The sequence below is a fragment of the Notothenia rossii genome (genome assembly GCF_949606895.1).
Source record: "Notothenia rossii genome assembly, chromosome: 6".
Classification (NCBI taxonomy): Eukaryota; Metazoa; Chordata; class Actinopteri; order Perciformes; family Nototheniidae; genus Notothenia; species Notothenia rossii.
In genome coordinates this window covers 70,002,312-70,029,635 of record NC_136909.1, presented here as the reverse complement: position 1 = coordinate 70,029,635, position 27,324 = coordinate 70,002,312, and the positions used below count along the sequence as shown (strand labels likewise).

The window sequence follows — 27,324 nt, the reverse complement described above, 5'->3', positions numbered from 1 at the left end:
AAACAAAGAAAAGAAGACAGCATCAAACATCATTCAGCTTGTAAAGAACGTTTTCGTTCTGGTGTTTCTTATCATGTTAATTTTTTAGCTCGACTTAAATGCAGATTTTACAAATATCTTGATAAAGAGTCTGCGGTAGAACTGAAATGATCGCATCAACTTTGATAATCGTTCACGCAATTTTCTGAGCAATCGTTTTTGAGCAATAGTTTTTGAAAATGCCTGATTTCATTAAAGGGAGATAATGTTTTAACATGTGTCTGCTTGTTATCATCATACTCCATTTCATTAAGAACTCATTTGGTAGAAAGGTCCATCGTTGACATGCTCAATTTTGTTAGAAAATAAAGCCAAGAAGACATCGTCAAACATAATTCAGCTTTACGGGTTTTCATTCTAATGTTTCTTATCAGGTTCAATTTAACCTCTGCCTGTGTCAAATGACTGGCTAAAGAGTCTGCGTTAGAATTGAAACGATTTTCCAATCAATTTTTGTCGTTCATTCGCAACAACTTTGATAATCGTTCAGGCAAAGTTTTTAAAAATGTGAAAGTCTTTCTGTTTTCAATTTTCTAGATCTAGACATTTTCTAGATCGATTGAACTTAATGAACTTTCTTCTTGCTTCAACTTGCTGGTTATAGTGCAGGACAGGAAATGTGGTTTTCAAGACCTAGGAGGCTTGGAAGTGTTTGGGTCACACAAAAGTAACTGAGAGACTGTGTCTGCTACACTTTTCTGTGATTGACAACTTACCTAACAGCTTTCGTACTGTGTTATGCACTGAAATCCCCTAATCTGTTCCTCCAAAGAAGTCAAAGCAAATGTGAAAAATTATTCATGCCAACTGTTTGACCTAAGTCTGCTCTCCAAAGACAAACAGGAAACCCTGCAGAGTAAAGTTAAGCAGGAATTCCTGTCACTGCGTCCCAAAGTATCTCCAGTAAGACAAAGTCCCAGAGCCTCAACACTGTCTGGCACGTGTAAACCCAGAGTGGGGACGCTGCCACACTGCTGGCTTTGTTAGCCTCTTTACAGTTCGACAGAAATGTGCAATTCCCTTGATGCTGTTCCCCTGGTTTCATTTACCTCAGGCCAAGAGAGCTGATACAACGAAAGTATATAGCAGGAAGGTAATCATATCCAGCTGTCTTCTATTACACATGGCAGCAAGTCTATTTATAAAGGATATGATGAAAAAAAAGTCAAATATACAATCAGTGTATTGCGTTCATAAATTGGGTGGAAAATGTCATAGACACTGTCACATGAACGGGTTTAGCTGAATACTTTGTCTGCAAGTATTAGCGCTAATACCATGTACTGGACACTAAAGAGGAGCTTTCAGGTTAATTTTAGCTCGGGGTAATATTTTGGTCAGGATTTCCCTACATGGTCGTGCCAGAGTGAACATTAAACAGTTCTTCTACCGGCTTGCTAGGGAGTGCACAGCCAACAGGCTTTTGTTTCAGTAAAACACATTTCTCATGAAACTCCTCTCATAGACGTGCTCTGTGTCGTTGCCATAGTAAATCCATCCTTGTTACTAATGACAAGAATGACCAGAGGTTGTACAAATTTGATGATCTTTTGATATTGGCAGCTTAGGATGCTGGGCAAAATGTTTCTGCAGTCTTTTTGGCAGCGCTACTGCCACATGATGCCCCCACAAGGAAGCGTAATGGGTGGCCAAGTCTGACCACAATGAAGGAGTTTCTCCTGCCATGTTTCCCGCTTCCACTGCAGAGGAAACAAGTTTGGGAGTTCAGTGTGTGCCGGTTTGATCAGCAAGTATCTCAAAACCAGGATGAGACAGAAGGCTGTTATCTTGGCATTGTCAAGGCGCTTCCTTAACAACCTGGAGGCGTCCCTGTTATAATTTCCCCCTACTTGACCCATTTGTTAATATTAGTGTATATTCCTGATGTGATGGCGTCAACATCAAAATCATCTTCCTGTGTAAAGGGTCAAGGTCTGCCACAAAGGAAGAGGAACAAACATTTTCACAAGACATTTGTTTACGTCCGGCGGGGACTGTAAACTACCTTCATCAGGTGGATTTGAAAAATGAGTGTGAGGGTGCTGATCAGAGCTTTGTTTAAAAAAGAATGGCGCCGACAATAACAGAGATGCAAAAGTGCCACAGATTTCGTGCGTAGTGACGAAATCTTCTGCAGGAAGCATCTGGAGACCTCCTCTAACACCAGGATGGAACAGATTCAAACACACGCAAACACACTGAACTCCAGTTTTAGAACAGCACATGTTGAGCCTCTCCTCCCTGCTCGTAAATCTGCTATCAGAAATGAGTTATCTCCTGAGATACACATTGTAATGTAAGAAATAGCATGCATAGTAGTATTGTTTTAAATGCCACTAGGTGATGCAATAATCAGCAACTGTGAACATTTTTAAGGAAACTTCATGTGCTTCTAATTAATTGCATAACAAAGCAGATAACAAGTTTCCTGTTTATGGAAAGAAAGTTTATCAGAATGTTGATGGGAGTTTATCCATCAGAGAGAGGAAGTTTCAGATGCTTGTTGTTCTTTCTAAACAAAAAACAAATATCGGAGATACTTATCTGATGCTTCTCATTATAATAATAGAAATACAAGTTATAAAACACTGCCTGTCCGAAATCATTCCCTATATGGTACTAAGTGCACTATATTTAACCTGTGCCATTCAATTTGAGTAAAAAAGGGAGTTATTTAGACATGGCTATTATCTTGATTGACTGCATTCTTCCATTTTTCTTGTTCTTATTTTTAGTTGTAATAGTATTATTGCCATTAATGTCTAACACACAATATGGACTTAAGTAGTGACTGAAGCCGCCTTTTTTCTACTTAATTTCCAGTTCTCAAGACCCAAAGCTGCTTCCTTAAAATAATCTCATCTGGATTCTTCTTCTTTTTTTAACGTACTAGGTTTGTTTTGCTTCTTAGGAGGGCCGTACATGCGTCCTTGTGGTGCCTCCAAACTGGTCAGTCAGGTTACAATAGAGATCATGGAGGGGTTAAAAGTAAACACGGCATGACGATGATGGGTGCCCCAGGTTGAGAATTTTGGGAATGAAGAGGTTATAACGCAGAACCTGTTAGACTAATTTCCCTTTAGTTCTGCTCCTGTTGCTGCTAGATTTCCACAGCTCAACTTTATGACTTTGGGGTCACTTAAGAGTGCAAAGCTCTAAAATGAGATTTAGTAATGATACTGAAAATAGCACAGAAACAAATAATGTGTTAAAGACGGCACAATGTGGGAGCTGAGAGAGGAGGAATTGAGATATGAGCGAACACATCTGTGTATTTATAGGCTGCTGGCAGGATTTCAGAACCAGATATTTAACACTAATTCAGCTTCATTTAGCATTGGCGCTAAATCAATTTGTTGTTGATGGAGTGTAGTAAAAAATAACACGCTGATGAATTTGGTATGTTTGAGCAGTAAACCTATTCCATCTGCCAATTTCCACTGGGGGAAGTGAGGCACCTTTCTCTCCTCCTTTATAAATCCCAGCTGTGGTTTTAACTGTCCTGGGGTCAAATGTTGAATGCCTTCTTCATGATGCATGCGAGGCCATAAAAGTTTCCTGTAATTTGTGTTGACGTGAACCTTGTTTTAAAAAGCAATAAATTCAATACACTTGGATTCTCCAGTGCATAAGAGATGCATATCTGCTTATCTGTGCCCTCGGGACCTTTACTGAGGGGAGTCGTTATACTGAGAGTCTAAAGCAAAGAGGTGTGTTTGAGGGAAAGGTTGATGTGTGAGAAAAAGACTTTGGAAAGCCTTTACTGTAGTATGTAATTGTGTTATTGGGTGTTCTTGCGTGCATGCTGAGCAACAAAAATAACAGTTTTTAGTTCAGTATTCGTGACGAGGCCTCATCGTTGACAGTACAGATGGTAGATGTTTCCTGTCAGTTAAGTCAAGTTTTCTGGGAGGAAATACATGCTCGCTCATGGGACAGATTACAAAACACAGCCCTTTCAGCTTGCTAAAGATTACTGTACCGATGATTTATGTTTTCACTGAAAGCCTAAAAATGTACTCAGGATTCTGTGTTGTGTTTTTGAAAATGTACAGCTGATCGGTTATTTTCTTTCAAATTTTCGTTACAGATGGTTAAAGTATCGGAGATAGGAGACTGCATGATCACGTGACAGACTCACACTTTCATTATCCTTATCTACCCATAGACAAATGTCGGTCAGATATTAGGGGATTTGATTGTTGTGAGTAGAAGTGTATCAATTTCAATGTTCAATGAATGGACTTCTTACTCCTAATAACCATACGTGTACAAACAATTGTTTTTATTTTGAACTCAATTCGCTTCATGAGCAACAGTATCCCCAGAGAAGTTCTCACAATATAGTTGCTTTGTGCTAGACACAATGTAAAATGAACTCTGCCATTCCCGCAATGTTGGTCAGTGTGATTTGTTTCTGTGCACAATGTGTTTTCAACAGCTTTTGCAGTGTCTGATTTATCAGGTTGGTGCGTGAAACTGGACGGACATCTAAGAATCACTGCCCGTTAGACATCAGACATTTTGAATTATTTTCCAGTAGTTGGAATAAACATGGCTCATGTCGAATGGGAACAGTTTCAAAGGCATACTGCATGCATTTGGTATGACTGGCACTTTAAGAGGAATAACTTGGTTTTGGACAGGCTGAGTGCATTAATACTTGGCGCATTTTCTTTGTTGACTCATTTCTTTCTTTAACCAGACGGGTAATAAAGAACATGATTAGCTTCACTGATTCATTTCGATGGTACGGAACACATATTTTGGGGGTTTTTGAATGACAAAGGGGGTCGCTTGTTGTGAAATAGTGATTTTTACCTTGTGGCTTAGCTGCCAGGCTGCAACTTTGCTATTTTAGTTCACTCCAATGGCCCTTATAGGGTTCTTTTTGGCTGTAGCAGGCATTCTTTTCTTATATCCTAATGTACACTATCGGCTTCCTGGCAAACATAGTGTAGCCTTTAGCAGTATATTTCCATTAAATAAGCAACTGTTTGCTAACAAGTTTACAGCCTGCAACTTTAGTGTTATGGTTCGCTTTCACTCCTCTCATCAGTGTTGTTTCAGGCAGCTGTTTTCAGTGAAAAGGCTGATAAACGGACTCTCTGCCACATGGCCAGCACCAAACAACAGACAAGAGCATTCAGCAGGTATACAGCCAGATATTTCCCTCAAATAAAGCCAATAAAAGAGTGAATAGTGGACTTACTTTAACCAGGTGATGTCCGCTCGACGTGTAAATAAGCAGCTATTAGCAAACAATAACCTTCATTAGGTGATAATGTGTCAGAGATGGGCTTATATTCTGCTGCCCCAACATCTCCACAAATAAGAACTCATTATACTGAAATAAGACCTGAAACATGACAAGAACACATATCAAAAATACAATCATACTTATATCAATATACAAGAAGTAGAAAAACACCTCATTTGAAATGGCAAGCAATAAAGGCACACTTTCTGGGGCGCAGGAAATGAACAATCATGGCACAGTTAAAAAAACAACAACAGGAAAAGCACTGTAGAAAATCAATATTTTTGTGGCAGCTGTACTCATTCTTACTAAGAGGTCCTTGAAAATGTCCTTGAAGGAAGTTATTTACATTTTTAGAAGAAATATGCTGACACTGGTATCCGCAGTGTGAACTGAGGAGCTGCTCTTGGGGGATTTCATCAGGATGTAAAGGCCAGTGAAATGTCAGTAATCAAGGAGGGGATCAAACCATAATGAAATAAGTTAAACATGTGTGAACACTTGGATTTCTTAATAGCTGTGTTATCTATTGTGGTATATTAATAGAGATAGCAGTTTTTAGACGTTTTTAGAAGCAAAGGAGTCAAAGCAGGTTCACAATTTGATATTTCTACCGTGACATGTGACCAGAAAGATTTAGGACCAGGAAGATCGTTTTCACAGACAGAATAAAGCTGTTTCTACTGGACAGCTCCAAAAAGGTTTCTAGCTAAAACAATTGGACTACACTCTTTCCTACTCCTGCACAATTTGTCTTCCTAGGCCCCTTAACATCTGCTAACCTATTCTGAGCCGAGTCGTAGTTTGACCCGTAGTCAATGCAGCAGAGCGTAACAAATGAAAAAAACTTCAGCAATCGTCTCACTTCTTCAAGTCCTTTTTTTTTCGAGGACAAACTGAGATAAGCTGTCTAAGTGCATATGTGCCATGTGCTGCAGACCTCACTGTAAATACTTTCAATTTCAAGTCGCCTCCTTGTGCCTCACACACACGTAACCCCGACCTTTGACAGGCTGAATTCATTCATCACTTAGCTAAAAAGCTTTTTCCGTTCAAACCCAAATTCCCTGGCGAGTAGTCCTTGAATGAAGTGGCCTCAACCTGCGAGTCATCCAAACATCCATTGTCCTAAAAAGGAGTGTTGTGTTGAATTTCACTCACAAGTTAATAAAGACTTCCCAAGACAGGGCTTAATGCTATATGCTTATTTAGGCAATGGTTTGGCTGGAGAGTGGAGCTCTTGTGTGTTTCAGCCAAGCATGAGGCGTTTAAACGGAGGATCAGAGACTTTTGCAGCCTGACGTCATCCTCCCCGCACCCACCATGGTGGAGCGGCTCAGTGAGCGTGCACGGGCAGTTTGCCATCTTGTTGATCAGATTAACATGTGAGAATCAAAGCTTGCAACACTAAAGTATAAAGTACAGCTCCCCTAGGGTTCAGGGGGACACCGTAACTGATTAAGTCAGATAACTGCATGCAGAAGCAGTGTTTATGCTCTCAAAAATATGCAAAGTATGAAGGTGTAAGAAAGAGCTAGTCAGGCAGAAATGAAGGGAAAATATGGAGAGTATGGTGGGAGTTATGCTCTGCCGTACTAAATAAATGGGTCCTGAGTGTGAACATAAACACTGAGATAATGTATTGGCAGAAACCTTGTTCCACAGAGGGGAGGGTGTTTTAGGTGAAGGTTTGAATCCCAGTTGTTTTCTTTCAAAACATGCAACATGCTGTCCTCCATCCTGCAAGCAAGTAGAGGAATATGCATACAGACGGGAAAACTCTGTATCAAGTGTGTCATAAAAGATTGCAACCGCTTTAACATGCAGATTTTTCATCCTACAGTTGAGATTTAACAGTTTCCAAAATGCGGTGGGATCTGCTGGAAAACTGTTGCTTCCTGCTGAGTTAGCTGGCATCTCTGAAGAATGACTGGAACTATTAAAAATTAGTTTTGTCCACGGGATGATGAGAGGGTTTGGATTATTTTAAGTGGCCGTGCAGGAAATGTACCTTTTTTTATTGGCAGTGCTTTCCTCTCCAAGGATACTCCAAGAAGAACAAGAACACTTCAGTTAGTTTCTCTCCACTATGTGTGAGATCTAAAACTCCCTGCTGTAGTAGACAGGCAGGAAAACACGCCCCAAACAGGATGAAGGTTTTTCAACAGTGAGCAGTTAAAAGTTGATCTAAAGCTGAATGGTATATTATTTATGTTAATGTGCAACCACCCATCTCATTTACACCCAATTGCCATCCTTTTGGCGGTTCTTCATGGGTGTATCTTTGTAACTAGCTAGTTATTCAGTAAGGTGATATCCACGTTATAAATCCTGCTTTTAGAGCTCTGATTGGTTCGTTGTTTCTCCAAACAGTAAAAGCCATCAATAAGCAAACACTAACATATTTATGTAGAATATGTGAAGGATGATAACATACTCTAAATGTTATATTTCTTATCTTATTGGTTGTAAATGGAGATTAAGGCCCCAAGTGGCATTTATAGGATAATGGCACTTTTCATATGTCAAGTTTTTCTCTAGTAAATTGCCTTAGACATTAGCTAACTTTTCTTGTTTTGGAAGAGACAAAATGTTTTCTTTTTACTTTTAAATGTCATACGGTGAATTCAAAAAGGCAAAATATGACATAAGCCTGTGTGTCATATGTCCACTTTTATTGTAATGGTCTTTAAATAATATGAATCCCAGAAGGGCTCCATCTGACCTGAGATCAGGGACCAACCCTGCAGTCGCTATATTTGAATGAGGATTTACACAGTGGACGCCTTTGAGTGGAGAATGACCTGTCACAAGCTACACCAGCATGTAAGGAACAGTTGTTGTGTTTCTTTCCATAACATTATAGGTAGCAGGCAGTTAACACTAGCCGGTGTCTTTCTTTCGGGAACTCCTCTGTTCCATAAATACATAGATATAAAGCAGGGAAGAGGTGACGAGGTAGGGGTGTGGATTTGGGTGAAATATTTGGCAGCATTGATCAAGGGATGATAAAAAATCAGGCCAAGTGTTACTTCACATCCTCCCTCACTTCTAATCTGGCCTTGCAGCGAATCTTGGGAGCCCTCCAGTTAGTTAGCAGCCAGTGGTCCTGTGTTTCAGGAAGAAAGTGATCCAGTATGTGCACAATAATAGATGCTCTGTTAATAAAGAGGCGGAAATCCCTCCACAGCACACTACTTAAGCGGAAAGTGTAGGCCTATTTACTCGAGCATAACGGTCCTTTTTTGAGCATGATTGTTCAAAAGCACCACATTTCATTTCAGGTCATTATGTCCCCCACTTCTCCTGTGGGTTTTGAAATTGTGAGATAAGCGCTGGGAGTTTGGGGCAGTGGACTCCCAGGGGGTCGGTTCACGCAGAGGCCAGTGGACAGGGGCCATTTCAAGCTTTCTACTTTAGTGGCTATTAAGTCTAAGAGCTTTGCCACTAGTGCCTCATGGTATACCAGCGCTGACTACCACATTGTGTCATGTTACCTCCCAGCTGAGCCGACATGCCTCTTGAACAACACGCTCTCTATAAGTCTAATGAGGCATGGACTGCAGGCCAGTGATGGATGGGAGGTCAAACGCATGCATCTGCAGCACTCACCCTTACTATTGACCAGTTCTGCTGTGGTAATGGGCAATTAATGTGTCATTTTCAATTAGGGATGAAGTAATTGGGGGATTAATTGATTGGTTGATTGATAGATAATGAGTTTGTATCAATGATGTGATAATAAACTGAGTATATTTGTGACGATTAGTTGGTCATAATAAGCATGTTGAGTTAAGCTCTGAGAAATGCTATACTAAATGTAAAATATAAATTCATAAAGCCAAAAATAACAGCACCACATTTAACTGACCATGTCTTTATCTGTGTCAGCCCAAAATCCCCTGTTTTTGTCTATTCATGTCCTAACGTTTGCTCTTTCCTGCTATAACTCTCTCACTGTTGATGCATTGGCTGGTCCTCAACTGGTGATGTGTTCAAAGCCCAGACTGCAGCTATGCGCCTGCATGAGGATAGAGGATGGGTGGGTTGACATTGGAAAATTTTGCGATAATGAACAAGAGAGAGAAAGTGCAAAAAAACGAGTGGCCTTAGTGACCACCGGAAAACACAGGGAAGCCCTTTGTGTTTACATTGTGGGGTTGGCTCCATGATAGTAGACATCAGTTGGGCACAGGGGGTGTGTGTGTGTGTGTGTGTGTGTGTGTGTGTGTGTGTGTGTGTGTGTGTGTGTGTGTGTGTGTGTGTGTGTGTGTGTGTGTGTGTGTGTGTGTGTGTGTGTGTGTGTGTGTGTGTGTGTGTGTGTGTGTGTGTGTGTGTGTGTGTGTGTGTGTGTGTGTGTGTGTGTGTGTGTGTGTGTGTGTGTGTGTGTGTGTGTGTGTGTGTGTGTGTGTGTGTGTGTGCTGTGGCTTTTAAACCGAAGCCAGAGCCGCCTTCAAAGCTGTAATGGACACAAAAGATGAAAAGGCGGTATCTACTTTCCCCATGTACGTCTTTCAGCGCTGTCATCTAATGAAGATATGGGATTTGATCACATTTAGCTCTGTTTTCATACAGGCTATATTGTTTCCAAACCTGATGCCAAATCAAACACTTCTCTAGTGGTCTTAGATGGAGCGGCCAGAAACGCAAAGATATCTCTAAGAGGCAGTGCCAGCAGGTCAAACAACCATCCATGTGTTTCCTTGGCTAAGAACTAAGCCGTGGTCTTTTTTTTTTTAAATGACTGATTAACCAAAAAATTATGAGATAGTGTCACTCTTAAACTAATTCATATACGTTTGTGGTTCATCTGTATACTAACATCTCCATTCAGCCCTGTAGATCTGTGGCTCAGCAATTTCAGTCATAACATAAAATCCAGACTGTATGCTCCCCCAATGATCTGCAGTGTAATCAGTCTCTGCGCCAGGCGTCAATTGGAGAAAGATGTTAAATTGCCATAATGACCCTGGCTGGCTGTTACATGACACTCATTTCTTTGAGGTTGAAAATTAGTTTTCTTTTTTGGTTGGACAAATTCTTTGCAATAGCCTTGTTTGTTTGTGCTCTCTGCAGAAAGATGTGAAGGACGTGTTCACAGCCATTACATTCGAGGTGGCTTACAGCCTGGGGAAGCACGAGCCAGGACACCCTGGGGGAGACCTCCCCGCTCTCACCCCCGTGCTACGATGGAGGAAAGGAAACAAGATCGCAACAAGGAATGAGGTAAAAATATTGACCCAAAATGATGTTGTTTTTGGGATTAACATGGTTAAAATATGCAGAACTTCTCTTAAATGAGGGTGTGAAAGGTCTCAGGTCTTCTCATGGTCTGATTTAGTTTGGGGTATAAATTACCATAAAAATGGGGTTAAGAGTTAGTTTACAGTGACCATTGGACATTTATTGTTCTGTGGTTGGACTTTGACTTTGGAAATGTGTCTTATCAATAATCGAAAAGAAAACATGCTTGCCAGAAAAATGATCATTTAAACTTTCAATCTGACTTGTAAATTATTCAGATACCACATTACATGTTAGACGCTTTTATCCAAAGTGACTTACATACTCAATACTGTGGGAAGTCCCCACAGGAGCAATTTGACACAACGACATGCTGACTGCAGTGGGGTTTGAACCTGTGCTCCCCTTATCCGAACACCAATGCACTAATCCACTACGCCACACGCCTCCCTACCACATCTTCCTGCACTTTCAGACATACAATAGAAGCACTTGCATACTTCAATACATACTACAGCAGATGAGGATAATTAATCCAGCGTAACAGTAATAATCTATTTATTCACATTCATCTCCTGTATTGATTACAATGAACATAGTCTTCCCCTCGACCACAGAAGGAATGAAGGAAGTAGCTCAAATTGAGGATATAATCATTTGGTGTGGGTTACTTACCAGCTTATTATTGTCTGTGTTAGCTTTTCTTGAATGGAATCCAAAAAGACTGATTCATTTATTTTCTTTGTGACCACCTCTAACCTGCCACACATGTGGTTCCCCACTTCTTGAGGGATTTGCGTCTCTCAGCACCTACGGAACCCATTTCTCTAAAACTCATCAAGGTTACATTAAACGTTACTGCTTTACTTAAGTTTCTTTTCATGATTTAGCCTTAAACCAAAGACCATCCTCCGACTGATCAAAAGAGCTCAGATAGAGTAAAGTGATGTAAAGATGTGGCCTTCCTGGATTAAAAAAAACTCCTGGATATCCTTAACAACGACACAATACTGCCCCCTAGTCTGAATGTGGTGTGTTTACTGCATGATGTCATATTAACTGTGTACTTTACCGTTTTCCTCTTCAGACTTGGTTTGAGAAGAACTGCCTGTCCGACGACTGTGCTGCAGACCTGAGGCTCCATGGGAAAATGTTGCTCTCTGGGTAAAAATCCTTCACAGTTTGTATTCAGTCTGTGTCTTTACTTCTTAGTACAGAGGAAGCAAGCTGATGTCATAGGCCATGTGGGTGTGGGTCGGGGAACCATGACGCATGCATTGGAGGATATCCATAGGTTTTTCCATACTTAGGGAGTTCCCTTTCTTTGTATTTTGTATCTTCTGATGTCCGTACATTTAGTGACAGCATGTGTCTGTCATGGTAAACAGTCGTCATCGCTTATATAACCTTTGTTTTACTCCCAAAAACAAGCATTTGAACACCACTCTCCTTTGTAAACTTATATGTTCATAATAAAACAAACTCAAATGCACTGTTAATATACACATTTGCCTTTGTACTTTCTTTCTACATCCCACACTTGCTATAAGAACTTTTTTCCCGCTCTAAAATGCATTCTATTTCCCTCAGGTTGCACGTCAAGCCCCATCTGGCCCTCGGAGGAGTGAGGAACGTCTCTTTGAACATGACCATCTCCAACGCTGGGGACGACGCCTACGACACCAACATCTACTTCAACTTCCCCAAAGAAGTTTTCTACATCAACTTCTGGCAGAAGGTCTGTAACTCTTGAAGAGTATCTGCTGTTTATGTACTCAAGTGCACATGTTTGTTTCTGAAATGTATTTGGTTCTGTGGCTGAAAAGCTGTGGATGAAGTGGAGCGCACCATTTTAAACACACTTGGATGTGCATTTACTTAAAGACGGATTATTTCAAAAAGAATGATTAAATGTCAGGAGTGCAGTCTAAACAGTGAAGAAAGACAGACCTGTGAGAAAACGATGAACTTAAAGTCCTGGGGATGAAAAGAAGAAAAAGAAGAGCAGCAGCTGTCGCGTCTCACAGCTCCTCTGGCTAACCTGTCACACGCTTCTCTGACTCATTTAAAGTGGACACACCACATCCACAACATATAAGCTGTGTGAAGACCAGAACACACATACTTTATATCCCCACAAGCTTGACTGATGTACCGGTGAAATCACATGTCAAAAGGGTAATATTTAATGGCTACGTGGAGAGAGGATTATGCCTGACCTTCATGGAGATACTGATCAGGTCTGAACTCTTTCACCTCAAACCTTTTGCTTCTGTTAAAGAAATATCAACCCACTGCCAACCCACATTCAACCCGAGAGATTTTCCTCGCTCTACTGTATGAGAATGGATTTCACAGCGGCCGCCCCTGCCTGTGCTCACGTCTGTTCGCTAACTTGTTGCATAAAGCCGCCACGTCAGTCAGTCAGGGCGATCTGACAGGAGCGTGCACCGGCCCAGCAGATGCCAGAGGGGACAACATCCATCACAGGGCTTTTCCCCTCATAATGGACCTTGTGTTTATCCTCCAGCTGTGTTTTGAACGCCCTGTGATGGATACGATCATCTCAGTAAAGCACACAGCCTGCAATGCCCCCCAACAAAGCCACAATTGAATTTAAACAGAATATATGCTGCAGGCAAATATTAAGAAAACAGGTTTCCAGTTTGAGTTTCATAGCTAATCTAATAAAGTCATTAAGTGTCAGGTTACCAGCAGCCACTGAGGCTCATTTTGAGCAGGAACCTGATAAGTCACAGTGCACAAAGGGAGCAGGAAGTGAACAGTATGAAGAGATGACAAAGACGCCACCGAACAGATTTACTACCGTACGCTCTTTGAAGCATTTATAATTACTACTGCAGAAGTCCAAGGTGATGATGTGAGTGACCCCTCTCAGTAAAGCTAAGGTCAGCTCCCAAATCCTCCCCTGAGGCTTTTTCTCCAGTGAGCGTGAACTCAGCACTCCCCTCTCGTATTTAAGAGTGGGGAGTGTTATCTATCTGTTGTTCTTGCAACACAAGCTGTCAGGAAGCTGTGGAGGTGAATTGGTTTTGCTCCCGTGGGAGTCAGAGACTGTTGCACCGGCTTCTGTGTTTTCTTTTTTTATCTCTGAAATGCTTGAATAGTTAGGTCTAGCTCCCCCCCCCCCCCCCCCCTGAAAGGCCAGAACTGTAGCATATGTTTTATAGCATTGTATTTGTGGCAGCTGTTCATTATTCTACTCCACTGCATCTGAAAGCTACAATTACTAACTGGTAAAGATTTTAGACACAAAACCTACCTGTCTCTTAATTGTGATTTGGGAGATTAAAGCAAAGACAAATATATAAAGCAATATCGCAATATCAAAATGTGGCTTTAACATGCAGATCAATACCATAAAATGTATCATATGAATATACATGAGAACTGTTTGTTTTGTAATCGTTTAATGGATGGTCATAAAAACTATTTTGATAGGAAACTATTTTGAGTAACTATTTTGATAGGAATTTTCTTCTTAATAATATTTATGGGAGAATTGCACAATATTTATTTTAAGCCTCTCCAGTATAAAGTTAAACTGCTTTTCCCTTTTTTATTATATTTTAAACTGAATAGCTTTAGGTTTTGGAGTGACCAAACAAAAAATGTTAAGGCATCACCTTTAAAGAACAACAAAGAAAGATGGACATTTATCTTTATTTTCTGACAGTTTACGATTGAATGATTAAAAATAATCAGCAGTTAATCAAGCCCTTACTGTATATACAGTAGGTCAAATGTAACAAATGAATGCAAATTAAACTTTTTGTATTCGATGTGAATAAACAGAAGCTGAACGAGGCATTCTGCAAATTGACTACTTTGACTTTTATCTCTTTAAGCACATTTGCTGATAAATATTCATTACTTGACTTGTAATGGAGTGTTTTTATGGTGTGGCATTTCTACTACTACTTAAATCAAGGATCTGAATATTTTCCTTCACCACTGATTTATGTTGATTTAATAGCTGAAACAGAGGATAATGATGTTGAAAAGCCCAGAAAATTGAGAATGTAACTGAGAAATGTGTGAATGTGTGAATTTCAGTTCACCCTTTAACCAATGAAAATATGAATCACTAATTTATTGGCATTGAGGCGCAGCTTTTGCACAAGCTACAAAGCCCAAAGGTAGATCTCAAGCTTCATACCTCTGTCAAAAGTGTTTAGCAGGCAATGACACTGACTTGGAAGAGGTGGACCAAAATAGAGCCAAATGTACAAATACCGAAGTGGATGGAGACATAAAAAGACGTGGCGTAAACGGGCCTCCTGTGTGTTGTCATCCGCACTAATGTACAACTCCTTCAACTGACACTAGAGCAGGGTAAACAATCCTGGTGATATTTAGTGGGCCTGCCATTTGTGAAAATCCCTGCTAGTATTTGTTCCTGACAGAGAAAGACAAGGGAGAGAAAGTGAAGAAGTGCTGAACAAACAGACTTTGTCACTCTTCTCCCCATGGAGTCACCGCACGCCATATGTCCGGGGGCTCTGCTCTCTCTCAAGGGCTGCTTGGTGGATGATGGGTAAACAGGCTGACTTCCCCAATCCTGCCCAGCCCCATGGGACAGGCGGTGTTTGTACAGCAGCAGAAGAAAAAAATACAGGAAATAGTGGAAATTCCATCTATGCCAGTTACGCTGGGGTCAACACCCCTCACCCCCCCCCCCCCCCCCCCCCCCCCCCTTATAGGACTCACATTAGTCTCCATGCTAAGGGCAGTGCTGCTTATTTAAGCTGACTTAATGAAGATGGAGAACAGCCACACCCTTGATTTATACTGGGAATCTGCTGAATAAGGAGAATGGTATTGTGGATGGATGTCTACCTTAAATATGTCAGCAAAGACCTTCACACCTCCTTCCTTAATCACTTTTGGAAACATGTTATAAACACAACGCAGGCAGACATTTTGTATGATTTACCTTAATCCCCCCCTGCTCAATGTTCCAGGAGCGCTTGTCTGTCTCTTTTATTTTATTTTCACGTTGAAGCTGAAGGTATGTCCTGCTCCATGCTCCCAGGCTGCACACGAGCCCGGCCGACAGCCTCTCAGTGAACTCCCCCTAAAAGAATTCTTACTCCTCGTAGGGTCAAGGCCCGCGTGTTTACACAGCGCAGCCGGTGAAGCTCCGTATTGTTTAGACAAGCTTCCAAACACACAGACTGGAGGTTGTCCAATTACCCACCCGCTAAGATATATGTGTTTGCCATCACGGCTTTATACATTCTTCCTTTAACCTAATTTAGAACTTCAATGTGATGTGAGAACCTATTCTTTTCCAAATATAAGTTTTTAACAATAAACTTTTATCTTACTGTAAATGTTGGCAGATGTGTCTATGCATGTTTTTTAAGCTGAGGTTCTACAGTTGCTTTTTGCTATGTAGTAAATGATGTCCTCTTTTATGTTTGCATTTATTTAACCACCCAAAGCCATTGTTGATGCTTTTTGCCTGGTAGCTGTTCCCTATCACATCTTGTCTGCCTCGTCCGTCTATGTCTCCGTCAGTGACCCCTCTCTGTCTCCAGCCTGTCTGTCTGTATATCATCCTCTCACTCTTTGTCTATCTGTCTTTTTACAGGAAGAGAAGGGTATTTCCTGTATTCTTGTTGATTTGGACTTCCTTAAATGCAGCGTGGGATTTCCCTTCATGAGAGCGCAGACTAAGGTAGCTGAGAGAGAACTAATTGCACAATTTGAAAACTGCATGAACTATACAGACATTGTTTAAAAGCATAAGGCATTACTGTGCAGAACAATTGTTTTATTCTGTCTTTCCCTCTCCAGTATCATTTCGCAGTGATTTTTGACACGAGTCAGCTTACCGGGGAAAATGATACGTTGCAGTTCTTAGTTCAAGCAAAAAGGTAATTAAAGAGTCTGACATTTTAGTCCATACTTAATGATTGTATTTCTTACTTTTTTAACTTAATGCCCTGTATTCCTGTAAACAGTTCTTCAATTAATATATAAAATAAATCAAAATCCCTTGTTTGTTGCAGCGCCAATCCGGAGCACAAACTCTCTGACAACAATTTGGATCTGTCCATCCCACTGGTTCATGAGACGGACACCACTATCACCGGGTAAGGACGAGACCAACCATAACATGTATTTGGTTTTCATTCAACTTAAAGCTAAAACCAGCATGAACTGGTTTCCCATCTGCTGGCAGCTGGGAGGAGAGGGAGTCAGTATGGAGCATGTCAACTTGAAAAGCCTTATCTCTGAAGGCTTTATCGTAACCCTGCTTCTTCACAGAGAAGGGAAAGAGATGTAAAACAGCCCAAATGCCCCAGAAGTCTGACATCTGATAAAGCTGCTTGCTGTCTTTAACATGAAGGGAGGCTTCAGAGAAAAGCTGGATGCCTCTGACTCGTATCTCATCTGCTAAAGAACACTGCTGTCCAGCTAATAACTTGACAGAAGCCAGAGATTTGTATCTTATGTAAGAGCATTTCTGTTGGCATTTAAATAAATAGTTCATGCATTTTCTACGTTCTCTCTTTGACACTGTTTCTGCAGTGTGGTGACACCGAGCTCCTTTGTTTACGGAAAGTCCATCGATGCCTCGCGCTTCGTCCAGTTGGAAGACATGGAGTGCCACTTTCAGCCTCTCAACCTCACATTCCAGGTACTGCTTGCACATACCGTACAGGATTTGCAGTGTTTTGACTTATATTCTAAATGTATTCACTTCTCTTTATTTCCATCTTTCCCCGTCTCTGTGTGATGTGCTTCCAGGCCATAAACAAGGGGCCCAGCAGGCTGCCTGGCTCCACTGTGGACATCAGAATCCCAAACCGAATGGCTGGCAACGGAGCTGACATGTTCCATATCATCGAAACACAGGTGGGCGCCAACAGCAGTCTATCTACATTTATTTATCCTGACCAAAATCCCTATTTATTAGTTTATTAACCTGCAGGCAGCCATTTTTTTAGCTCAATTATCCGCCCATGTCTGTCGGTTTTACTTCTCAACATGGCACTACTGCCTGTATCCACCTCAGAGCACACTTTAGCTGCTCAACCGGTGGAATTTTGTCACGGCACAGCCGATTTGCTTAGAGTGAGGCACAACTGGGCCAGTGAAAATCGTAGAGAAAGTGTTGACATTGCTACAGAAGCTAGCGAACCGTTTGGTTTCACAACATTCTGCATTTAGATAAAGAAAGGCAATACCCCCACTGGGGTTAAATGTTTTCTTAACCCTAACGCTGCTCCTTTCATATAGGTAGATCTTGGGGGAGCTCAAACTGTTAATTGTATTTGCTGTGAATGGGCAGGAGGGGTTGACAGTATCCCACCCTCCTTGAGCCCATCTGGAATCACTTTCAGGGGATCAGACAGCTTGCACGAAACGGGAATGGGACACCTGCAGAGCTGGCTACTGCCCAGTACCATCCCCAGACCTGGAAACACACATCATTAAAGCTGTTAACACTGTGCCTAGTCTGCGACACACCGGACAGTTGATATTTTATAGCCAGATATTCTTACATTTCTATACAGACCTCCATTTGTTCAGACGTGATATACAAGTTCCTGACTGTTGCTCCATATGATTTAGTTTTTTCTGCAAAAAAAATTAAATCGTGAAAATGTGAAATTTCTGTGAGGGTTATTTAACGTTAGTGCAGTCTATGAATCTTCACAGCAGAAGCAGCATCACTAACACAGGACATGGGAAAGCAGCGCAATAAAAGCTCTGTCCTGCTGGGTGGCAACAGAGCAGACAATGAGGAAGGCCAGAGGATATTTCCACCTCCAGAGCCTCAGGTCGGAGCAAGGCAAGGGGAAAGGGGAAGTGCTCCCAGGGGGCTGGGCAGTAAAGCAGACACCTCTAAATCACTCCATATGGGAAATCTGGCTGGGAGGGGTACCAGCTTCTTGTTGGGGAGAACTTCCTGTGAGCCCGAGAGACTCATAACAATAGTGTGATTGGACTGTTTTAGGGGACAAAAGTGCTTTTGTCTACAGTTTGAGTGTTAAATATGTTTTTTGCAACATAGACATGACAACACTTTTTGTGAGAAGGTCATAGATTTTAACCCACACATTAAAGTTCCTTTGTTGTTAACTTACATTAAGAACATTATTTTTCAGGTTTTCTGAAATTTAAGATTTTAATAGTCAAATGTGGGATTACCTTATTAAATGTGTGTTAATTTGCATAGATCTTTGTTTATGACATTTTTTTGTGAAATCCCAAACTATTTGAATTGCAGTCCAGGTAACATTTGTAACTAATATATATCACCATAAATACACGTTTTTTTCAAATACTTTTATATGCAAATGAGGCATCATCTAATGTGAATTTAGGGGAAATCCACATATTCAAATAGTGAAATAACACTGACATGTATATTTTGTTTGCAATGGCCCAAACTCCAAAAAAGATCTAACATTTTGCCCTTTATTTTGCCCTCAACACAATTGATTTGACCTTAAAATCTTAGTCAACACAACTCAATTTAATTCAACTTTTGTCTGGTTTCAGGTGGCAGACGGCCGAGGGAACTGCACCCCCCACAGGAACCCTACGCCGTGCACTATCCCTCAGGATAAAGAGAGCATCTTCCATTCCATATTTGCCTTTTTCACCAAATCTGGACGCAAAGTCCTGGTAAATATGCAGCCCTCATGTTGCACTTTGACATTACAGAGGTCACTGAGAGTCACCCCCAGTGAGGGTTCCTGTTTTAATTTTTTTCTCAGTGTAACATCTGTTTATCAGACATCCTTTACTCTCCCACACACATTCTCTTGCTCTTTCCCACTGTGTTTTCTTTTCTCCGTCTATCTGAAAAGGACTGTGACCGACCTGGAAGAGCGTGTATGACGATCTCCTGCAGTCTGGGCCCACAATTAAAAGAAGAAGCTTTGAGTATAGACATCAAACTTTTACTCAACACCGAAATCCTCAAGCGGGTAAGAACCATGTCACAAACGTTTAAATGTAGTTGCAGGTTGTTATGATACAAATAAAACCTAATAACGTAACATAACCCACCTTCCCTCAACCCACAGGATAGTTCCTCTCTGATCCAGTTTGTGACACGGGGCAGCGTGCAAGTGAATGACAGGGCAGTGGAAGTGCCGAATGGCCTTCCAGATGATCTTTCTGTGAGTATATTATGAACCTTTTCTACCCACATTAACTGCAATAAATAGCCACTTTTGACAGAATGCAAAGATGGTCAATCACGGCACACAAAATAACTAAAGTGAACACCACAATCAGGTGAACACTTGCAGAGTTTGAGTGTTTAAAAAGTACTTCTGTTTTTATATAATATATTGTATTTACAGTATGTCAGATGACTAATGTGTAATTAAAACAAACACACATACATTTTAACACGATCTGCAGTTAAACATAGCTTTTAGCCTCTTTAGCGTCTTTCAGCTCCTTGTTTTGGTTGATATATCATGTATGTCTTACGTCATTTTGGTGAGCTGATCCTTTATAACGTGTTCATTTTGTTAACTTAGTCTGGATTAAAAGCCTTTACACATTTTCTCTTACCAAGATTCACAGGCTAACAGAACTTGAACAGCTGGCTAGGCTGCCATTTCTTGCTCAAAGCCAGGGTGTGTGTCATCAAAGATGATATAACCAGGTCTATCTTAAGAAATAAACCCTGTGTCTCAATGAGCTTATCTATTTAAATAAAGGTTAAATCCAATTAGAATAATACGTGCATCTTGAATTCAGGTTGAAGGACAGGGTACTCACTACATCACGGTTCTATCAATACGCATAAATACTTGTATCTTTAGCTGCACACTCCATTGTGCTGTAGTCAAACAATCCTTGCCGCTGATGTGAGCCCAGGGAACAGCTGGGGATTGTGGGTATGGAGCTGTACGGTAGCACTTCTATCGGCATTTTTTTCGGGGTCCTCAGCTGTGCTCAAGGACAGACCCTCCCCCCACTGTTGTTTGCTGAGTGATTGAAAGGCCCACCAGATCAGATGTGATGATTACATTGAGCACCCAGCATGCTCGCAGTGGGATCTCTCGAGTGATGAGGGTGCTGACCGAGGCTGCAGCCCCGCTGACCCCATCTTCAGAGGGGCTCGGAAAATTCTGACCCGCTATGAATATGTCCATACCATTCCTCTCTTTCATCACATATTAAGTGTGCTCATTCTAGCTACTGTTACCACGCTTAGCTCTTTCAGTAAACACAGCCACCTTTTCCCTCAGGGTGGTAAGAGTACACACTGCCCAGTTTGATTTCTGGCCGCTGGTTGTATCTCTCAAAACGAGCCGACTGGAGGTCCGCCGAATAGCATTCCTCAAATGTTAGCCTCTGTGACGTGTAAATAACCAACATACATCAATAAGATTCTGTTGTGGCTATGCAAGTTACAAATTTAGCATTGCCGTTAAATGAACTTTCAATTACACATTCCTCAAATTAATTGATTGCGCAAGTTAAACTGGGAGAGTTCGTAGACCAGTAGAGCTTTCAACTATTCTGTACACGCAAGCGACCTGGCATGCACAACAACAGTTAGATTCCAGAGCTGGGAGTAAGGGGGAGGTGTTAATGTGGGAAACTATTCAACAGAGAGATTAATCTCCGCTTGTTCTCTTGGTTATGTCTTGGCTCACAGTTGGCGTCTCATGCCCCATTGGTGTTCAAAGCCCATGCGGCACTGCACGTTGAAGCAGTCCATTCCTCAAGCCATATGTGAAATTGGCCCACAAATGATTGTATTAAAACAAGATTATCTGACATTTGGGAGATTACATATTTGTTTCCTTTGTTTAGCATCATTAGTAAACAAACCCATCTATTCCATGATCCTAGTGAATATGTTGTTTTCCATTTAAGGCCTGAATGATGACACTGAAGTAGCTGTGGTGCACAGTAATGCAATAATTCACTCAAGTCTGACCACTGTTGGTTCAGTGCTAATCCGTTTAAGCAGTCAATGCAATTGTGATTGAAAAGACTCATGTATGGAAGCATCAAGCACAAATGTAACAATCTAATAATTAAAAAATGTGCCAGGAAGTGACATAAAACAATTGTGTATTTGTTAGCTGTTGCTACTTCTCTACAATTTTACACTCTGCATTGGTTAAGTGAACTGAGTTTGATGTCAGTGACAGATTATCCAGCATGTCAGTTTTCAGTAATGTCCTAGGAAACAGCCTAAATAGCTCTTATTTATTGTGGAAACAGGCAATTTATAAGAGTTGCCAAGCCTCCCCTGATTGCGGATGATATATTTTTGAGATGCACTGACCTAATGAGATAAGCACTTGTTGGCATTTTACACATAGAGCAGTGCTACATGAAACCATGATGGTCAAGCTTACTCATTAGTGATGTCATTCAAACCAGTTAAAAAGGCAAAGTTTTGTAAGACAGTTAAAGGCAAAGAAACCGAGACCAAATCTCTACAGCCAGCCATGCTAGCAGATCTCTTAGGCTGCACATCGAGCTAAAGCTAACATTAGCATGCTAACATGTGTTTCTTCACTCACAGGTATGACTTATTGACTAGATGTGTTCAATACAAAATAAAGCCCATTATTGTCGATGTTTAATGCTGTATGGTTTTCTTAAGAGTCATGCTTTCTTTTGAATACAAACTGTTATACGATGTGTCTTGGTTGATACTGTTGCACTGCATTGCATCATTAGCAGCACATGACCTAATGATCACTGTCGTATGTATGTTTTTTATCTGCGAATGACTCACTGGACGACTGAATTGTTGTGTTACAGCTGGTGTTTGAGGCTCTCCACAGTCAGGAGCCCAGGGGTTACGTAGTCGGCTGGATCATTGCCATCAGTCTGCTGGTGGGAATCCTCATCTTTCTGCTGTTAGCTGTGCTACTCTGGAAGGTAACCAACACATAAGTCACTACACTGCTTCTTTTTCTTGCAACATTTTAAATAAACAAAAGGCAGTTGTCATAAACTTGAGCCAGAAGCACAGTATCCAGTTGTAAAGAGACAGCTTGAGGAAAGTGAAGTGGTGAAGGTAAGAGCTTGTTTTGGAGGTTTTAACTGAAGAGGACAAATAAGAGACAGGATAATAATTCACACCATACCATCACTGACATAAGAGAAGAATCTTAAAGGGAAATGGCAATTACACTGATGTCTAGAGAACAAAACTCCTTTTCTTTTTCACTGCTTCATTTTCCATTGGGAATACCACACCGAAACCTTGGAATGTTGGTCTGGGGATACATTTCGAACCCCCCACCCCCCATCCACAGATTGTCGGACCTTGCCAAAATAAACCCCACTTACAAGAGTCCTGTGTTGCTCTTTTCAGGAAATGCCTGAGGAGAGTACAGGTCTGTATCAATAAGCTTTAGGAGCCAAACGCTGATAAATTAATGGAGTCGTAGTGAGAGAGGCATCCTCCCAGTGTGTCTTTGTTTAGATACACACTGAGATCTACTGCCCTCTCCATCCTTTCATATCTCCTGTATATGACACTTGGTAGGTTAATGTAAATTACAATATTACTTTCATACAGAAACAACACATTTCTAGAGGGGAAATGTTTGATTTGCTTCCATCCACGCTGGTGGTTTTCTGTGGTTAAATAACTTCTAATTGTGTAAACTTTAAATAACTGCCAGCCATTTTTCAAAGCATACAATGCCAGGATGTTCTACATTGATTTCCTACCGCCCAAACATCCATTGCTTGCCATTTGTTTCACTGCAGGGGGAATCTCTTTTTAAATGTGTAACTTTAGGATGTATAATCCTTCATGGTGATTCAAAATGACGTTATTATTGCAATGATGCAGCTTTCAAAGCAATGTCAAATCAAATCCAGAAGACAAACAAGAACATGTTGAAATCCATAATTTGTTTTGTTTTATTTTGTTGAAAAAGGTTGCTGTTTTACAGCTGAATCTCATAAGGTTGTGTCAAATAGTCCCTTGCAGCGATTGCATAACCACACAAAGACACAATGTAACTACTTCCAAAAGACTCAATACAATAGAGTGCCTTCTTCAATTTGCATGAAAAAAAATGACTCATCATTTTATCAACTGTTCACAGTATCATCCGACCAATAACACATTTTTAAAAAAAAGGTTCCAATAGATTGGTTGTACAAGGATTACTCACAGCATACTGAGTTATACAATCAGGTTATGCACTGAGCGGCACAGTCAAAATACTGATACTTATATTTTTTAATGCTCCCTGAAGTAATTTTTGGAATTTAATGACAACACTGTTTCTAAATCACCACCAAATTACATCAAATCAAAACATCTTGTGGATTTATGGACTTATAATGTCTTGTTACTCAAAGGAATATTTCTTGGCCAAGAAGTTACTGCACCCAGTAGAGAAAGTGCACATTACCGACTGTAACGCCTCATTGTGTTGTAATCGGCTAACGAGAGGCTGAATGTAGCTTCATATTTTCCTCATATCTCTGCAAAAGACCAAAATATGGGTTAATCCATTTTAAACTCTTCCTTTTATGGGTGACATATTTCCCAATAACAGACTTTAAGCTGATACATGATAGCTATTATCATCTAGTGGTGGGGCTCACACTAGGCTTTACCCATCGCAAATTTGTAATGACGTCAGAAAATAATGATCTAGTATCAAAAGTTATAATAAGCTTTGGAAAATGATCAGCGTTGATCTAATGTTATGTGATTTGTACTGATTTCAAATATGCAAAATCACAGTTTTTCATTACTGTCTGATGCGACCATAGATACACATTGCTTAGTTACTGACCACTCCGACTGTTGTTCCTCTCCTTGTCTGACAGATGGGATTCTTCCGTCGGCGCTACAGAGAAATCATCGAGGCAGAAAAAAACAGAAAGGACAGTGATGAAAGCTGGGACTGGATGGAAAAGAACCACTGAGACTTGCAGTGGGGGTCCCACAGGAGCCAATGAGATTAGGGATTGGGTCTGGAAGGATCCAATAGCACGTGGTCTCGCGGCCCAGCCGCCCCAGTGGCACCAGGCCCTTCAGTCTTCCATATGTGGAAGAGAAGAATATTCTCCTTATTTTTTGGAGACTTGATCTTTTTTTGTGGGTGGGGGTCTAGGAAACAGGCTTCTGAGGTGACAGTTTGGCTTGCCAGAGGACACTTGCTGTGGAATTCAGCTAATCTCATAGGAGGTAACTCCCAGCCAGCGAGAGTGGAGCTGTTGATGGAGACCCACATCCGTACGGGGATGTGGAGACGGCATGAATACTGGTGGACAACAAAACCCTCAGGGCTGTGTTACATAGCACATTTATTTTTATACATACACTTTAAGCCATATTGTAAAATAAAAAACTGGGCTTCTAGAAGAGATGGGGTTTTGAAGGCCATTATAAACATACTTATCTACAGTATGTTTTCCTTAAAGCACTGATGTTTGATAAGAATGAATGCCTTGGCTGCATAGCTTTACTTTTATGCCAAAGATATGTCCTGTACAGTATATGATAGAGTTGTTCGTATATGCAGTTCTGCCTGGGAGTGAAAGATTGTATCTCTTCTGTACTATTTCCGCCGTATAAATATCTGTTCTACACATCTGACTGCCTCTCCCTCACACAGATAATCAGCCGGAGCTAATTCTGTGCTTCAGACCCACACACGCCATGATTAAAACAACGTGTCCTCCTCATGTCATCCGCTAGTGTTGTCAGTGTTGTCTCAGAGGCGCTGAGGTCATTAGGACCTGGTTCAGGATGTGCAAGTCAACCGCACTCTCTTCTTTATTTAGACTGTTTTTGCCTGTATTATCCATGCCTGAAATGAAGTGGTTGTGACTTACACCAGCTTTTTGACTTTCCATAAGCATTCCATTAGCTATGATGTGGCTTTTGCTTAAAGATGATAACAACATATTTTTGTCAGGTTTAAATTTGAAACTCTGCAATGCCTTGAATGAACACATGCTTAGAAAGTGCAATGTCCATTAGAGTATATTCTCTAAATCCGCCTTTGCAAGAAACTATCACTCAGGTATGCAGCAGAGCCCCCCAAAAGTCTCCAGGTTCAAGTGAAGATTGAATACCGTAAGATGATTCACTTTACGTCATGACACATACCTGATCATGGTACATTTCCAAAGCCTCTCTAGACTTCGCCTAAGCAGACCATATTCAATTTTACTATTATGTTATTAGGCATTGGGTTTTAGCGTGAAACACGAGATCCATTATTCTCCACGGCCAGATGAAAGTCTGCGATGGGGGTCCACCTACAGTCATTCAAAGGGGCCCATGGCATGAGTAATTCCCTAAAAATAGGTGGGAATGTGCTGCACTCAATCACTACACATAAATGCGCTCTTTTGGGCTCATGGGAAAAGCTTGTTTTAATTCAACATGTAGGAATGTCAGCTCCCTCAAAATCTGCCACTCTAAAAGTTCCTCAGTGCTCACATTGTTACCCCAAATGTTCTCCGGAGTCTTTTTAAAGCTTGGTTTTGACAGATATTTTGCCATGGCAGATTTAAACGTGCAATGCCAAAGAACAAAAACTATATTCTAATATGTTTCACACGTCGGTGCTAAGTCACTTTAATCATGGCTCACTATGATTGCTCAGCTCTCTGTTGTCTGTATGAATCTCTTACACACTTTATTTTAACATTTAATTCCACTGGCATGAAGGCATATATTGTACACATTCACGTCTTCGCTCTGCATCTGTTAAAGCGATGCTAGAAACTGAGACTTGACCATTTCTGTTATATTTGAACTGTGAGGGTTATATTTTGTTTATTTGATTGTTGTCACCGGTAATCACACCGTTATTTGGGGTTTTTGTTCTGAGTATACTACTGTCACTGAATATCATTTCCATTATAGTGTGCTGTATGTTTGATGTTTAAATTCATGTTGGAGCTGTATATTTATCTGCTGATAAATGTTAGAGTGAAAGTTAATGGCTCTGTGTGCTGTTTTTGTCAACTTGAGTCAAGAAAGAGTGGATGTGTGTTGGTTCACTTGTTTTGTGATGGTGTGTGGTGCTCTCTGCTGGCTGAAATGCTCCAGACAAAAAAACAAGTAAGTATTTAAAGTTAAAATAAAACTCTGTTGGAGGTATACGTTATGCAGTAATGTTTTCTTGAACATCAAGTTATTTTGTGCAAAAACAGCATTTTATTGAAAGGGTTCTTACTTTTCATTGCTTGTATGTAAAGCCTGAAAGAGTTGTTCCTTTAATGGAAAATAAAACAAACTTCATTTTGATGATTTTTCATTTATCGAGAAAAGATGCGATATATTCTCTATTTCCAGCTGTTTAGAGATTTACTCCCTTTCACTGTTTTATTGTTACGAATGTTTGTCATTGGTTTTGTTTGGATGAAAGTGGCAATTTGAAGATGTTATTTTGGGAAATTAGACATTTCAGCAGGCAATTTTCACAGTTTACTGAGGGTGAATTCAGCAGTGGGCAACTTTCAAATACTTGAGCAATTCAATATTTTCTATATCTACTAATTAAATACAATTAATAGTGTAATTATGGCCATATATACTCAAAGCCCAAGGTCCAATTCATGTGCAGCCCTTGCTGATCTCTTAAAATAATATGCAATATTTAATGAAAGTCCTGTTGTTGCAAGATTTCAGTATTATTTAAAGGTTTCAGGATTATAATTTTCTTTTTTAAATGTCCCACTTTTGCTAAATCCAATCGACAAACAAGTAATCAAATAGTCCAAAAATAACTGCATTCTACAACAATCTGTCAGGAACGAGG

At 40.6% G+C, this 27,324-nt stretch overlaps 1 protein-coding gene across 1 annotated transcript in view; it reads left to right on the top strand.

Annotated features, from left to right (window-relative positions):
* Positions 1-26,498, top strand: part of itga9 (integrin, alpha 9) — a 45,891-nt gene extending 19,393 nt beyond the window's left edge. The window contains exons 16-28 of the mRNA XM_079688278.1: positions 10,376-10,525; positions 11,631-11,707; positions 12,134-12,281; positions 16,161-16,247; positions 16,367-16,446; positions 16,582-16,665; positions 17,105-17,213; positions 17,324-17,431; positions 19,085-19,210; positions 19,396-19,515; positions 19,615-19,710; positions 22,334-22,453; positions 24,374-26,498. Coding sequence (XP_079544404.1) covers positions 10,376-10,525; positions 11,631-11,707; positions 12,134-12,281; positions 16,161-16,247; positions 16,367-16,446; positions 16,582-16,665; positions 17,105-17,213; positions 17,324-17,431; positions 19,085-19,210; positions 19,396-19,515; positions 19,615-19,710; positions 22,334-22,453; positions 24,374-24,472 — 1,404 coding nt within the window. The 3' untranslated portion in view covers positions 24,473-26,498. The remainder of the gene's footprint in view (positions 1-10,375; positions 10,526-11,630; positions 11,708-12,133; positions 12,282-16,160; positions 16,248-16,366; positions 16,447-16,581; positions 16,666-17,104; positions 17,214-17,323; positions 17,432-19,084; positions 19,211-19,395; positions 19,516-19,614; positions 19,711-22,333; positions 22,454-24,373) is intronic.
* The last annotated feature ends 826 nt before the right edge of the window (positions 26,499-27,324 follow it).